Source organism: Haliotis cracherodii, unplaced genomic scaffold (genome assembly GCF_022045235.1).
Source record: "Haliotis cracherodii isolate W230 unplaced genomic scaffold, xgHalCrac1.p SCAF_4, whole genome shotgun sequence".
Lineage (NCBI taxonomy): Eukaryota > Metazoa > Mollusca > Gastropoda > Lepetellida > Haliotidae > Haliotis > Haliotis cracherodii.
Window position 1 is genome coordinate 48,924,310 of NW_027266297.1, and position 16,017 is coordinate 48,940,326.

General features: G+C 41.5%; 1 protein-coding gene across 2 annotated transcripts in view; it reads right to left on the reverse strand.

The window, feature by feature from the left end:
• The window catches only part of LOC139480433 (palmitoyltransferase ZDHHC21-like), a 405,161-nt gene that overhangs the window by 161,369 nt on the left and 227,775 nt on the right, over positions 1–16,017 (reverse strand). For both annotated transcript variants that reach the window (XR_011654416.1, XM_071263508.1), the window contains one exon: positions 10,158–10,274. Coding sequence is in view for 1 of the 2 variants with exons in the window: in XM_071263508.1 (XP_071119609.1) it covers positions 10,158–10,274 (117 nt within the window). In the remaining variant the exon portion in view is untranslated. The remainder of the gene's footprint in view (positions 1–10,157; positions 10,275–16,017) is intronic.

Consider the following 16,017-nt stretch of genomic DNA (forward strand, 5'->3'; position numbering starts at 1 on the left):
GACAGACATTCCAACTGAAGGATGATCACAGGCTTAACAAGTCACTCACTCTGCCCGAATTCCTAGATGGGTTTGGCATATATAAACGGATCTTTTGTGCAGGTAATCAAGAGAGTTCAGACGACTTAGACAATCATCAAAGAAATGTGATGTACTTAGCAAAACACTATGGTGGTACTGCATTTTATGATTACCATAAAATGCTTGTTTCAAGAATTGCTGCATACACCGAAATTGGAACACCAGTTTGTTGAGGTGAGAAAAATTCTGATTTATGGAGTCTGTGTACGTCTGGTCTTAGAGCCAGAGCTTGTGACACAGTGTGACGCATGCCACAGACATGTGCCCAAGTGTAGCGACATCACCAATACAGCCAGCAGGATTTCCAACAGAAATTCTCGTCTTCATCAACTGACGCCGGGGGTCGACAAAGAATCAGAATCCGAGGTAAAAAACAGTGCAATAACTTTAATGACCAGGGGTGTCAGAGGTCAAATTGCTATTATGTCCATGCCTGCCTAACTTGTCAGGATAAACGCCACGGCAAGCATGAGTGACCAAACGGGGAAAGAAGAACGACAAGAAACATTGACTCTCCTCAGATTGTGTTATCAACACACCAATAAATGTTCCTGCATTGGAGAATGAACTTTCCCTACATCCCGACAGAAACTTTGTGCAATATTTGATCATTGATTGTATACAGGTTTTGATCCTTTGATTACTCCAATGCCTGTTACTTCCCTAGAATGTCCTAACAAGCTAAGTGCTAGAAACGATGCTTTGGCAGTGTCCGAATTTATTCAACAAGAATTCACTTGGGGATATGTTGTTGGGCCGTACAAGGAGCCTCCTTTCAGCCCTTACCGAGTGAACCCTCTTGGCTTAGCTATCGGGAAATACAGCAAAAGGTAACGTTTAATACTGGACCTGTCAGCCCCTCACGACAAGGACGAGACACCAAGCATCAATAAGCTCATAGACAAAGAGTCCTGCTCTCTTACATACGTCACTATTGATCAGGCTATTACAAGAATTAAGAATGTATGTCAAGGTGCTAGCATGTGCAAGGCTGATATTACTGATGCGTTTAAACAGATCCCAGTGCATCCTAACTTCTGGCGATATTTTTGGCTTCAAATGGAACGAATCCTACTATTTCTACATCGAAATACACTATCTCAAGCACTTGTTTGGATTTTCACCACAAACTACAATGTGTCTTTCATGCTACACTTACTTGATGACTGCTTGACCGTGGATTCACCAACTTACCCTGCTCAAACCACCATGGACACACTTCTGCATGTTTTCAAGAGGCTGGACATTCCGCTAGCAGCCCACAAGACAGTAAGTCCCTTGACACTCATTGAATACCTGGGTATTGTGCTAGATTCGGTTTCCATGTCAATTCACCTTCCCCCAGATAAACTCCACAGAATTAGTGATATGCTATTGTCTTTCTCTATGAGAAAAACGTGTACCAAACAAGAACTGTTATCCCTCCTGGGTCACTTAAAATATGCGTGCCACATTATCGTTCCCAGACGTTCGTTTGTTTCCTACTTGATCCTACTGTCAACGTCGGTCAAGAAACTACACTATCGGATCACATTGTCTCAACAGTGTCGCACAGACCTCACCATTTGGGAAATGTTTCTACGGCAGTGGAATGGCTTTTCTTTTTTCCACGAGGATCGCATCACGGCAGCCCCAGATCTTAAACTATACACTGATGCCCGCAGATAATGTCATTAATGCGCACACTTACTTGGTACTCCGCAAAAGGTAACTTTATTATTAGAGCTAAACATGTACCTTGGGAAAACAATTGACATTGCTGACACTCTTTCCCACTTTCAGATGAAGAAATTCCATTCCTTGGCACCAACAGCGGCTCTACAAGCAACCAAGTGCCCTCCAAGCCCTCAAGTGATGTGGCCTTAACCAGTCATCTTCGTAGCTTGTGGTGTGCAGCAGTCGGGCAACGCACACGTACCACTTACACAACAGGATTTCAGTGTTATGTGAGTTTCCTCATAAAATTTGGTCTATTTGTGGGACAAGTGAATACTGCCAACTTTCTACCAGTTAATGAAGGCCTCCTACAATATTTCCTGGCATATTGTTTCAGAAATCTAAAGCTCACCCAAAGTACCATCAAAACCTATCTCGCAGGAATAAGGTTCACGTTTCTGGAAGCTGGTATCCAAACAGGAGAATTAGACTACCAATTACGTATGATGTGCTCTGTACAATCGTTGAGTGTTTACGGTCTGGCATCCTCGGACCCTATAATGACATGGTAATGGAAACTGTGTATTACAGCCTTCTTTGGTTTCCTCAGATGTGGCGAATTTACTTTCAATGGTGTGTTTGACTCAAACATTAATCTGTGTATTAAGGACATTATATTTGACAACTTTAAACAGTGCTGCTATCTCACACTTAAAGCTTCCAAGACAGAACCGTTCCATCAAGGAGTGACTATTTCCCTATATGCTACCTCCAAGTGGTTGTGTCCATTTATATGTCTGAAACGTCTCGTCACTATCAGACGTCAATGTATGGCCAGTATACATGACCCCCTTTTCGTTGAGGGTGCATTCATTCCAATTACACAAACTGTTTACCTGTCTTGGCTCAACATCACCCTTCGCGGAGCAAGCCTGTGTCCCGATAACTATTCAGGTCATTCCTTCCACATTGGAGCTGCAACTACAGCGGCCCAAGCCCGCATTGAAGACCACCTGATCAAGACCCTCGGCAGATGGCAGTCAGACTGTTTCACTAGGTACATACATACGCCAGGTCTCGTGGTCTGTCATGCCCAGCGAGCTATGTGCAGTTAGCGGTGTGTGTGAGATGCAATCTTCAGCCCAAGACAATGACTATGTTCTGCATGAAGTAGTATAACTGTTTATTATGAACTGGAGAGAGACAGCTGTTGAGCCAATACCAACGGACCAAACTTGTGGAGCCCTTGTACATCTGTGACTGAAATGTCACGAAGTTAGTGGGACACAAACACAGTATCCGACTTCTAAAAGCACCCTTCCATGATGGTTGAAAGGGTGAAGTTACTGTGTAGATCCATGGTAGAAGCAGCCGCACGAGTCTTGGATGAATGTGTACACTCGAAAGATGATGGAGCTGAGCCAGAAGAATGGCGTCGTAAGAGAAATTTCCGATGTAGATTCGGTTGACAACAGGATGAAAAGCCTCTCCCAGGACCGTCTGTGGAGGCGAGATGCATTGAGATATAATCGAAGCACCCGAACCAACCACAGGGAGAACTCTTCATGGTCATTTGATCCCGAAATAGACGAGAGTGGGGGGATCGTAAACAGGTGGTCTGGTTGTCTGGGAAGTAGGTTCTTTGCCATGAAATCCCAACGAAGACCAAGGAATGCTCTGCCACTTCAGGATCTGTCAAACTGGACCCTAGTGACATCAATAGCATTAACTTCGCTAACACATGCAGCAGTGGCCAAAGCAAACAGAAAGACAGTTTTCAGAGTGACTGTCTCGAAGTCCTTCTCCACCAGCGGTTCATAATCACAGGGTAACTTGCAGGTCTCAGAAAGGAGACCTAAAACGGGCGGCTTGGTCGGCTAATTTGTAGGAACAGATGAGCAATGGTAGCTCCGTAACCATGGAAACCTTTGCACTGGAAGTGGTGGCAATGACGGAGTTGACAGCCGCGAGGTTGGATGCCTTAAGTTTCTGGGTCGAACACAGGTGATGTAAATATTTGGTGATCTGTTGAGGCGAGGCCCAAGTAGGAGTGGAAATATCATGAGCACGACAATAAGTCTCAAGGGCAGTCAATGTGGCGTCACAAAGGCACCTGTCGGGAGGAAAGGCGTAGACATTGAGACCTTTCCACGAAATCGCCAATGCATCATGCTCCCAAGCCAGAGGATAGCTGAGCGTTGAAGCAAGTGGCAGGAGGTCTACTTTCGAGGCCTGAAAAAGCATGCGTATCCGTTGGAACAATGTTAGATGAAGAGTGAGTGAGTGAGGGAGGTTTTACGCCGCTTTTAGCAATATTCCAGCAATATCACGGCGGGGGACACCAGAAATGGGCTTCACACATTGTACCCATGTCGGGAATCGAACCCAGGGCTTCGGCGTGACGAGCTAACGCTTTAACCACTAGGCTACCCGACCGCCCCGTTAGATGAAGAGACCACTCGGAACTCAGGTCCCAAGTCGGTACAGTGAGTTTGCTGTGACGTTGGATATCCCTGGAATATGCTGAGCGCAGATATGAATGTGGAGGGAGTCGATGAGACGAAAGAACTCCAGAGCGAGTGAGAGTAGGGACATTGACTTCGTGGACCCCTTTCTGTTGATATACCACACGACCGCTGCGTTTGTCGGATCGGATTGGATGTTTGAGTGCCAATGGCAAAAGTTGTTGAATCTTCACCCACTGGTCGTGCAGGACACACATCATACTTTGCTGAGTGTCAAACAGGGCTCCCATGAATTGGAGATTTTGGGTGGGAATGAATTCCGCCTTTGTACGTTGATTAGCCAGCTGAGTTGTCTGAGAAGACAAAGCATGAAGTCAAGTTGTTGATGGAGGAAATCGGTATCCGCATGAACTTGAATACAGTCGTCGAGATAAGAATTGAACACAATTGACAGGCCGAGTAAGGCAGGTAAAAAGCCACGGGGCCAAAGAAGCACCTTCCATTGGTAGTGGCGACCTTGCAAAATAAACCAGAGGAAGTGATGGTGCTCCCAATGGATAGGATCGTGCAAATAAGTGTCTTGGAGGTTGAGACTGACCATAAAATCACCAGGATGAATGAGAGTGCGAAAGGGTCTGCAAGAATGGTCCAATTGCTCCCAAATAGCCCCAGTCTTCTGCCTACGGTTGGGCTGTAACGGGAACGGCTGGATGCGGAAGTTCCCAGTCTCCCAGTCTCCCAGTTCCCAGTGACCTCTCCCACGTACGTGAATGGGATTAGGAGATGAGAGAAGTTCACTAAGATCTTGCTCGGCAGGAATGAATTTGGGGACAGTTCCGATCTTTCTTTTCCTGATCTTGTTGAATTGTCTCTTCTGGGGACGCAAAAGGTTCACAGGGACCTGGAGACTAGAGTCTCTTTGAACATCCTGAGCAAGGGTCACATCTGCAAATAAGGAGAGGGAAGACCAAGGTTGTTTATAAAGTTTAGCCTAGAACTGATCGTCCCAGTGAGAGTTGAAGTACACCACGGCAACGAAGAGCTGTCATGGAGCCAGAAGAGTTAGAGAGGTGGATCAGGATCTGCACATGCGTGAGTTTATCCTGTATTAGGAGTATCATTCCTCGAATAAAGGCGTTCTCTTGGAAATGAGTGGAGTAAGCTGACAAAATCGTAGACACTAGAGGGAGTGTATGGCAAACTGTGCTATCCATGTGTGTTAGGTCCCGATCTTCAACCACATAAGATGATGTAGAGCGCTTCTGAGACAGTAGATATTTCCCTATCAAAATCCGGGGAGGTCAATGTTGCAGACATGCAATGAGTGCCTGTATCTAGTTGATCATGCACACGATGAAAAGACACAAAAGCTGTTTCCAGGTTAGAGTTAATGTTCAGTAAGACTAATCTGGTAGGAAGCGTGATATTGGAGGAGGTAGACGAGGGAACTGCGAACCCAGTGAATCGATCCGCAGCCAAAGTCATACGCTGTAACTGTAATTTGTCAGTGATCCAATGAAGGACCGATTTAGGTTCGCGGGCTCGAAACTGTCGACCGAGAAGGTAGGCAACAAGTGATGGTCAAGTACACCTGGTGGGTGTGGGTTGTCAGTTGGTTGAACCTGCAGACAAGGGTCACCCGAAGCAGACGCCGAACCACCCGATCCAGGAGGCAACCTGAACCGGAACCACATCGATAGGCTGGGAGTCAACGGAGGGTCTGAACGTTGAAGTAAGACAGTAGAAATGGCTTTCATGAGTGAGTCAAACAATGTTCGCGTTTTCTATGTGTTGACGAATGACGATCCCTTAGATTTAGGAGGAGGTTGAGGTTTGTCGTCACACAAACTTTGTTCCATAGAGCCGGTAATATAGCAGTAAGGGTATCCAGGTTCTGGTTGTAAGAGTCACGATAAACCGGGGAATCATCCCGTCCCTGTTGATGATTCACGTAGGTATCAACAGCTGGAAAGTTCCCTTGGAGATAACCGCTATGGTAATAATCCACAATGGAATACCGATCCCTGTCCTTTCTGAAGGATGGTCATATGAAGTCAACTGGGAGCGTGAAGCATGATGATTGTAGCGTGGGCATTCGGTATCAGTCGGAGAGTGAGAGCGGTAACCTGATTGAGAGTGCCGATCCTGAAGTGGGAAAGCTGATCCTGGGAGCAAGAACGACGAACCTTGGAGTGAAGAAGAAGGAAGAAATGCAAAGTGTGAGGTAGGATAAGTTTAAATATGAATAGTTTCAGATACAATTCATTCGATCATTGTATACTCTTCAAAAAAGAAACACCAAGCCAGATTTGTGTGAGGTAGCTAAATACATTTATATGAGGAACCGTACAAGGTATTGAGCCACAATGTTGTGGAGAGAACACTTGCTGATTGTAGTCATCTCAGTTATCGGTACATGGGTGAAGGTCAGCTGCCATCAATAACGCGTATGTCCCCTGTTGGAATCGATAGCGGCCTGACATCTACAAATCACATCCTGGGGAATGGTAGTGCACTCGGCCTGCAACGCAAACGCAAACGCCAACTGCTGCAACGTCTGGGGTTGTGGTTGACATCAGCGTAGCTGTGTATCCAATTCATCCCACAGATACTCTATCGGGTTCAACTCCGGGGATCTGGAGTGCCAGGGGAGAACGTCAACGTTGTTGTTGTGTAGACAGGCTCTTGTGGTCCGTGCTGAATGTGGTCAAGCGTTGTCCTGCTGAAATACATCATTGCCGTTGGCTGCAATTGGGAGCATGTGTGGTGGGAGAATTTTAGTTGATATATTGTTGAGCCATAAGATTGCCCTGGATATGGACCAAACCTGTCCTGCCATGATGGGAGATATATCTGCCCACATCATAACGCTACAGCCACCAAACCTGCGCACTTCCTGTACACAGTTTCCAGCGTAATGTTCTCCCTGACGTCTTCCATCCCCTTGACGGAGGAGAAATCTTGATTCGTCGCTGAACCAGACATCTCTCCATCACAGTTGAGGCCATATCCTGTGTTGACGACACCAATGCAGTCATTGTTGATGATGTTGTCCATTCAATATGACGCGTCGAACAGGACAGCTTGCTCATACACCTGCTGCCCTTAAACGGTTTTGTACGGTTTGGTCGGAGATTCTGCACAGTCCAGGTATTTGGGGTGCAGTTGAGGTGGCTGTGGTTGTCCTTTCAAGTAGGTGTCACAGTTGGATGTACCTATCTGGGTGGGGATGGTTACTCTTGGTTGTCCCAACCTTGGCCGATCACGTGTTGACCCATGCTGTTGAAACCGATCCCATAGCCTTGTGATGGTGCTGGGCACTACATTGAAAACCCTGGCTTCAGCTGATCAGGATTCCCCTGCCTGCAAGCGTACTATGACGTTGTTTCTTGGCACAGATGTTAATCTTGGAATGTTGTTGAACTGTCACTGTTGGAATGATGCAGATGCCAGGCAATCAAAAACCTGCACTTTAATCCTGTTCATAGTGCTGCTGCACGTGCAGTGTGTGCAGCTCCATGACCCTTTTGTTAAGGCACTCGGTGCATTTTTCTGAATCATACGTGTTTCCAGACTAATGGTTTGCCAAGTTTGTTATCAACTCCCGCCGTGATATTGCTGGAATATTTCTAAAAGCGGCGTAAAACCAAACTCACTCGCTGTTATCAACTGTTCATTTACCAGAATTCTCTAAAGGGATACGATGTAGTTATTGTGCATGATATGATGTTGACAGATAGCTTCACCCTTTAAAGTCATGTGTGCATTAATCAACAACAAAAACATGTCAGTCTGGCTCTAGCTCTTTATTGAATATCCTTAGTTATGATATACGGCATCTCATTCTTCAATTCTCAGATAGGTGTCGCTTCACACAGCGCAGCAAGAATAGTGCCGAAACACAAGTCAAACCTGTGAAGATTTTAGCCCATTACAAGCAAATTTTGAACCTACATAGAAAATGCCACTCCATATTTCAATACTTTCAGGGGACACGGGTGGTCCAGTCATCTAATGCACCGCAATTTGCTGTGCAGAGCGGTGTCCCTTGGGCTCGCCAGAAACTTATGATTGTGGTTTCGAATCCCAGTTCGCCCCAATTAAGTTTCTAGGTTTGTCAACACCATACCCATGCTCTTGGGTTTCACTGAAGTGGTAAACGTCTGAGACCTGAATCACTTCGGGCTTTCCTCCCACATTAGGCTGACACACCATGATATAACTGAAACAATGTTAAAAGCGGCGTTAAACCCAACTCACTCACTCACATTCAATACTTTCAAACTTGGATTGTTGAGTGAGTATGGTTTAGCAATATCACGGCAGGGGACACCAGAAATGGGCTTCAGACATTGTACCCATGTCAGGAATCGAACCCGGGTCTTCGGCATGACAAGCGAACGTGTTAACCACTAAGCTACCCGACTGCCCCCGGAGTGTTGAAGAGATAGGGTGGATATATCAGATATAAGAACTGATTTTCAACTCAGTCTTGTTAGGTATCTCTTTGATGAGCTTGCAAACTTTCATTCATGTAACTTTAGTAAATTCTGATAAAACTTGTCCCCATTTCAGATACTATCCACAAAGTTGAAAAGCACAGAGCAGGGGACATAAATCTGTAAAAAATGAATTTATGACAACCAATTAAGATCTTAACAAGTAAAATCAGTCTTTTCAATAGTTTTTGAGAAACGGATGGATGGACAGACAGATTCCATTCCCATAACCCTCACCCCACTTTGTGGCAGGGAATAAAAACTATTCTACACACTGAGCCCTGAGCACAGTCACAAATTGAAACAGTCCAGTAGTCCCACAATTTGGCCAATTTTGGTGTGAATAAAGTCTGTCACTCGAGGCTCACATGCTGGGCAGTAAGCCAAGGCTTCCTTGACAACTGTCTCTGAAGCTGTCTTCATTTGACTTTTCTGAGAACCTCTTATGCAAGACAGCATTTGCTTCTGGCTTGAACTCAATTGAAAGTATCCTTATTAGCAGTAGTTCTGGTGCTGGAGGGTAGTTCTGCTTGCAGTCTCTCAACTGTATCCCTCTGTCTAGCACTGTGTAAGTTTCCACAGTGTCAGGTTATTGTCAACCTGCATGCATGCACTCAGGTTCATATCAGACTTTCCTTCCACTATTTTATCACTGATGAGGTAATTATGAAAATCCCTATAATCACAATGTTTTGCCAGAGTGTGTAGTTCTATTATGTAAGAATCAACAGTCTCACCTTCCTTTTGTGTATGCCTGTTAAAGACTGCACTTTCATAAATCATATTTTTGCTTGAAATGAAGCCACTTGTCAGTTTCTCCACATCCCCTAAGGAAGGTAACTCCCATGCAGTTACAATTCTCTCAGGTCTACCACTACCGTATTCGACGCAATAAGCGCCCCGCTCTAATAAGCACCCATGACGAGATTTGCTGATATTGGCTTGTGAACAATCCCAATTAGCACCGCTTCATTCCCATATTCACGTATAATACGCACTTGTGTGTTACATGCACCCTTTATTATTGCCAATTGAATTCTGGAAACATATATCGGTCGTACATAAACATTTCAGGCTGTCAGCATAAACCACAGAATTTATCTTTCAACCAAAATTATATTCTAATAAGAGCCCCTTATTTCTAATCTTGAGAGCGCCCTGGGCGCTTATTATGCGAATACGGTAATCCTTTTGTTATATCTCTATACATGATAATCCTACAAACAAACACCTGCAAACATGTTTACACTAATACTACCATAAGCATTGAAAACACAAGGTGGATAATAGTTATATGTGGACATTTTATGGATCAATGTGTATATATTAGGCCTAAAAGTGTTTCCTTGTGTCACTACTTCTTATCTCGTGAGATCACATAAATATCAAAGAAAACAACAAGGTCTACAGTCAACTGAGTTAACTATCATGTGCAATGTGTAATGATAATACTCACAATTAGCAAATTAAAATGTTGTCCAATAAGCTGTATCCCCATTACAAGCGTCATATTAGCTGCCAGCAAAGTAAGTAGATACAGGAACCATATGCTGTGTCTGACATAGAAAGCATCCTGAAAGGAAAAATTTGCGATATATAGACAGACAGACAGACAGACAGACAGACAGATAGTATGACATCATAGTGCACTCTAACATAGTATGATGTCATAGTGCACTCTAACAAAGTATGACGTCATAGTGCAATCTAAATTTGTGACGTCACATTAAAGGGGCACTGATCTAACGCAATTCCCCAGGACTGGTTGTTGCCTTTGTTATTGTTTTTTCCCAGTGAGTACCCGGATGTATAGCAGAAATCTAGACTAGTTCGCGACCTCTGCTGCGCAATTCGTAAGCGCATCAGTCACTTTTATGGGTAGTAATAAGGGCTATGGTCACATTGATCAACAAAATGAAATACAGTTTTCGAGATAATAAGGAAATGTAGGTATATTTGTGGGTAGCATCGGTAATGGTGACAAAGTTTTGATAAGTCACTTGCTTGGTAATTTTGCGATTTTCGTTTACACTATTTTGATTTGCAACACAAAGTAAATATTTCACCTGAGCATTGCTTTTTTATAGTGTGTATATTTTTTTACTGTCAAAATGTGTAACATTTTCAAATTTATTAAAAGTGACTAAAAAACATTTCCATTTGTATTATTATGTTAACGAATTCCAAACATTTTGATGTTTAATGTCACCACCAAGAGACTGAAAATGTTACGTTGAAAAGTACATTTCTATGTTCTTTGGCTTCTAATCCTACATAATAATCTGTTGTGATGTTTGTAGGCCCTTTTGATCATCTTAATCAATCTGGACAGATTTTTTAGTCAAAATGACTGAAATATTTACACATTTTATAAATTGCCTGAGAGAATCACATTTTACAAATTGACGGTAATATATACACGCTTATAAAGGAAAAGACCTGTGAAAACAACGTCTATCGTGCATTGAAAAATTTCCCAACCAAGATGTTGAGAAACAAGAACGAATCGGTTCAAATGAAGGAAAACAAAATGCAAATACCATAATTGCAACCTACCAAATTTATGTGTATATATTTTAGGAGCTTCCTTGTTCAAGGAATGTATCCGTGAATATCCACACAAAGGAACAATATCCCACTCGTCTGCAGCTGTACAAAGACACTTATTCGATGTCACGTGTCTCTGTAACAATCAAATATTTTAAAAGATATATATCGTTTCGTGATATTATAACCCGTGTTCGTTTCTCAACTGATCACTTGGATTGTGTCAGGCGTTCACATAGGTGTCAAGTCTCAAAGGTCGGCTGAGAAAGCCCAGGTGACAACTATTTTCATAACGTCCACGGTTCCTAAAAAATCCATTGAGTGATAGATAACAATGATCAATCAATCAACGTATAATCAGTTAACCCTTTGAACAAAGTATGTTGTTTTTACATCGGCACTTCACGCCATGATATGAGTGTATTCCCTTTGTTTCAGTAAACCTAGACATGTAAACACTCACTTTTGACATATCCACTGTGCAAGATAACAGTAATTAATCAATCAACGTATTTTCTGTTAATCCTTTGATGACTTGGAACGATCCGTTTCACCTCACTTCAAACCTGGATTTAGATTGAATAATTACCCCAGACACAATAAATGCCAAATGGGAACCTTTGTCAGGTAATCTAAGTGGTGCTACCACTAATTGTACCTGTAATAAATTCATTAACTGAGCATCAAGTGAATGACGACAAATACACAGGTGTAGGGTTATACCAGAAAACGTGGATGACAACAAGGGAGTAGTAGTCGTATTATCGACGCAATCCGAAATCCGAAAATGCTTTCACTGCATGGATACTTTTTTTAGTATTAAACTATAACCATCTGGGGTATTTCCAAATCCGATGAGCTCCGCCTTTCTTTTTATCTGTTTGTTTAGGCTGAAGAAATTAATTTACATGCGCCCTTTGTCGAAATCTTTATAGATCACAGTTAACCAATCAGTGTTTATGCAAAAAAATCGTAAAACAAATATTGCCTCCGGCCTCCAAGTGTATTTAGCTGTCCTTGCAGACGGTAGCCCAGTCTCTGGTCACGCTCAGTTGCGTTGTGTTTCATCCGGGTACTCAGGGGAAAAAAACAATAACAAAGGTAACAACCAGTCCCGGGAATTGCGTTAGATCAGTGCCCCTTTAAGACGCATAACATTGTATGGGGCAGGCGTGCAACACATACAGAAATCAGTACTGTAGTGGCTGTAAAATGTAAAGTAATTGTATAAAATAATTCAATTATTGCAGGCCATTTAATTTTGGTTTGAAAGTATTATATTAAATAACTTTCTTTTATCTTTCTCAGGTCATCATTTTCACATATGTAAAATGAGAATATCACAAAATTTGGTGTTTTATTACCGGCACAATGATCAATGTGTTGACTGAGTGGGATATACCAGCAAGAGGGGCCCTTATTTGTTGTCGGTGGACTCTCACTCTCGCTCTTAGGGTGTCCCCCTGTCTGTCCAATGTATTCGGCTTTGCATCCAGCACATTGTATGACACAAATCAAGTTTTTCGAAGCACAATTCATATTTGCACGGACATAGAAAGTTTTTCCGTCATTGAATGTAAAAGAACAACATTGTTAAACACAGTACCACAGTACCACAGTTAGGTCTGTTTCACTTTTGTGCTGTTTTACATCCTTGTTTTCCTTTTAAGAATGAAGCCCTAGTAAGAATCTGTTTCCATTTTGGCTCTGACTTTAAATAAGTTTATTTAGTGACATTTTATCTACCGAACCGAACATTTCCAAATATTTCTGGTTTTGGGGGATTAAAGGTTGTAACAAATTGGAGAACACTCTTGTTTATCTAAAGGTTTTCAAAGATCACAGCGGTTTTGTGATTTAGCCTTGTTTATTGCATCTCCTACCATTTTTCTAGGGTAGTTAATAGTGACTCCCTCAGTTCATCGAGTCTATATTGTGCACGATCTGAATTATATACTGTCTTGCAGATTCTACGTGCTATTGAGTAAGGGACATTGTTTTTAGTGTGACGGGGGTGACAGGAATTGTAATTAAGGTATTGTTTGGAATCAGTTGGTTTGTAATATACATCTGTTTCAATGTTACTGTTTGAAATCATAACCATTACATCTAGAAACAATAGATTTTTATCGCTCATCTCTAAAGTAAAGGTAAAAACTTGGATGGAGTGTCTGTAAAATATCTATCAAACACTAGATCGTCTTCATTCTGATTCCACAGAACAAAACAATCATCTAAAAATCTTTTCCACTTATCTTGAAATCCCTTTCCAAATTCAATGCTGAATTTTTTTTATCAATTTTTTAGTACAGTTTTGCCTCCAAATAACCAAGTAATGGAGTTGCATAAGTAGGGGCCATTTTGTCCCCATCGCTGTGCCTTAAACTTGTTTGTAATGAGAACCATCAAAATTAAAATATTATTATTTAGAATAAACTTACTACTATCGATAATGAATTCCGAGATAATGTCTTCTTGGAATTCCGAACAGTGTTTATTTATCCAGTATTCAAAAGCTTCTATACTGAGATCATGTGGAATGTTTGAATATAAACTAACTACATCAAAACTGACTAACTTTGTACCATTTTCGAGTGAGGCAGAAATTTAGTTCAGAAAATCAGTGGTATCTCTTATGTAGCTCTTGACATGTTTAGTTATTGGTTTTAGCCCTTTATTCATAAGGTCACTGATTCTGTGTTCGAGACATTTGGGTCATATCGTATATGTTAATCATTTACAGAAAGTATTTTGACGTAACTCACGTAAGCAGAATTCAATGTTTGACATTTTTCTTGGATCTGTGCACTTTAGAGTGGCCATAAAAATTCCTTTCTTTCGATTCAATATTAAATAAATAATCCTCTTCGTTTTTAGTCAGGTATTGAGAGTGTGAAAATACTAATCTTTAAAGATTAAGTAATACAGATTTCTCCGAACTGTCTGAAAGGTTTCTGTAACTAGATTCATCTTTTAAAATATCTTATGAGAGTTCTTGGTAATAATTTTTGTAATGTTTGATTTACCTCTTTGAGGGTTTACAGTAAAGGGCATATCTTTGAGGCAGTTAATAACTTTGTCTAACACTTTGTTACTACCAGGTTTTGGAGTGAAGGTGCTTTTGTTTCTAACTAATGAAGTATCTTCGTTGTTGGCATCAATATCAAAATGATTCAGTGATCCCAATTCTCTACAACAATCAGACATAGCTGTTTCTAGTTCATGTAAATCCTGTTTCATTGGAGTAGGGGTGAACTTCATACCTAATAGTAATACAGAAATTTCCTTCTCTGTCAGATCTACACAAGACAAGTTGATCACTTTTGGTTCTATTGTTGAGTTTCCCCTCCCTGGGGAAACCTCACTGTCATTGGGCCACCCGTGCTCCCCCACCTAGGGATGCTTCCAGTCAAATTTTGTTAATTGGTTTAGAAGAGGTTGTTTGAATAAACAGACGACTGATGCCACGGTATGGCATAAGCTTATTTTGGTCCTTCGGACCTGGTGAGCTATTAAAACTGTGCATCAATCTGGGGATTAGGACTCTTTCTCACTTAAGGATGATCCCATTCTCAAGAGACAGTTTGTCAAGATATGGCCCAAGGTCTCATTGCACAAGCCTTTCTTCTTCTCCAGCCAGCCTCTCATAATGACCTCTGCGAGCATAGAGAGGGATGGGTCAAGGCTTGTCTCCTCCTTGAGTGATTCATTCTGTGAGGAACTGTATATGGCTAATCTATGTGGTCATACTTCTTAGAGAGTGTGTCAGTCAGAAGCATTCCTTCTGAAGAATAGTACCTGTTGGTTACATCAGTATTCTGTAGAGGTAGAAAAGCTTATAAATAATTTTTTTAGCGTTGTCTCTGCTGTTTAGAGAATGTAAAGAATGTTTGTTCATAGGCAAAATGATTACTGGGGAATATGCGAGGTCCTTTCTTGTAGTTTAATAAGCATAAGTCTGTTACTATCACTTGTTACAATGTCGGAAGTTTAATTACAACAAGAAAGAAGTGAGCAAAGCTCACATACCCCCGTTATCCCTGCTGGTCAACAACAAATAGTAAATAGTTTATTAATTAATGAAATATTACATATTTCCAAATGATTTTAACTTCAATGTTTTAAAAACTAAGATTGAGTTCCAGTGACAACTGAGCCCCCCCAAATCTCCCATGTTACCAGTGTTCACTACGAGGAAGTAGATCACCATGAACACCCTTGACTAAAAATTTGATTGAGGAGTTACATTAGAAGAATTATCAAAAGGACCAAACACTGTTGATATAAAAACACATAAAAAATGGAACAATATCATATACCATATATAGAACACTTTTTATAGCCAGACAGTGTAATTACATGCTTAATTTGCGTACTTCAGTATGGATTTCCGGTGTTACATGCTCACGGTAATGTCTTTCCATGGGGGAAAAACATCAAAACTCATTAATTCGTGTATAATGCGCACCCGCTTCTACACAGCTGTGTTTTTTGGAAAAAAAGTGCGCACTATACTCAAGAAAATATGGTAAGAAAATCAATAAATTAATAATTTCCATCTAGCCTTAACAGATATGGTAAAGAATTCATAAATTCAAACTAACACAAAGCACAGATACTTTTGAGGATCTACATGAGTGGAAACAATTTTGGAAAATATATTAGCTATACAAAACCAGTCATCAAAATTTCTAAATTTCATCATGTTTCCATGAAAAGAGAAAACTTTCAGAATCTTATAAAAGATAAAAAAAATAATCATAGTGGTT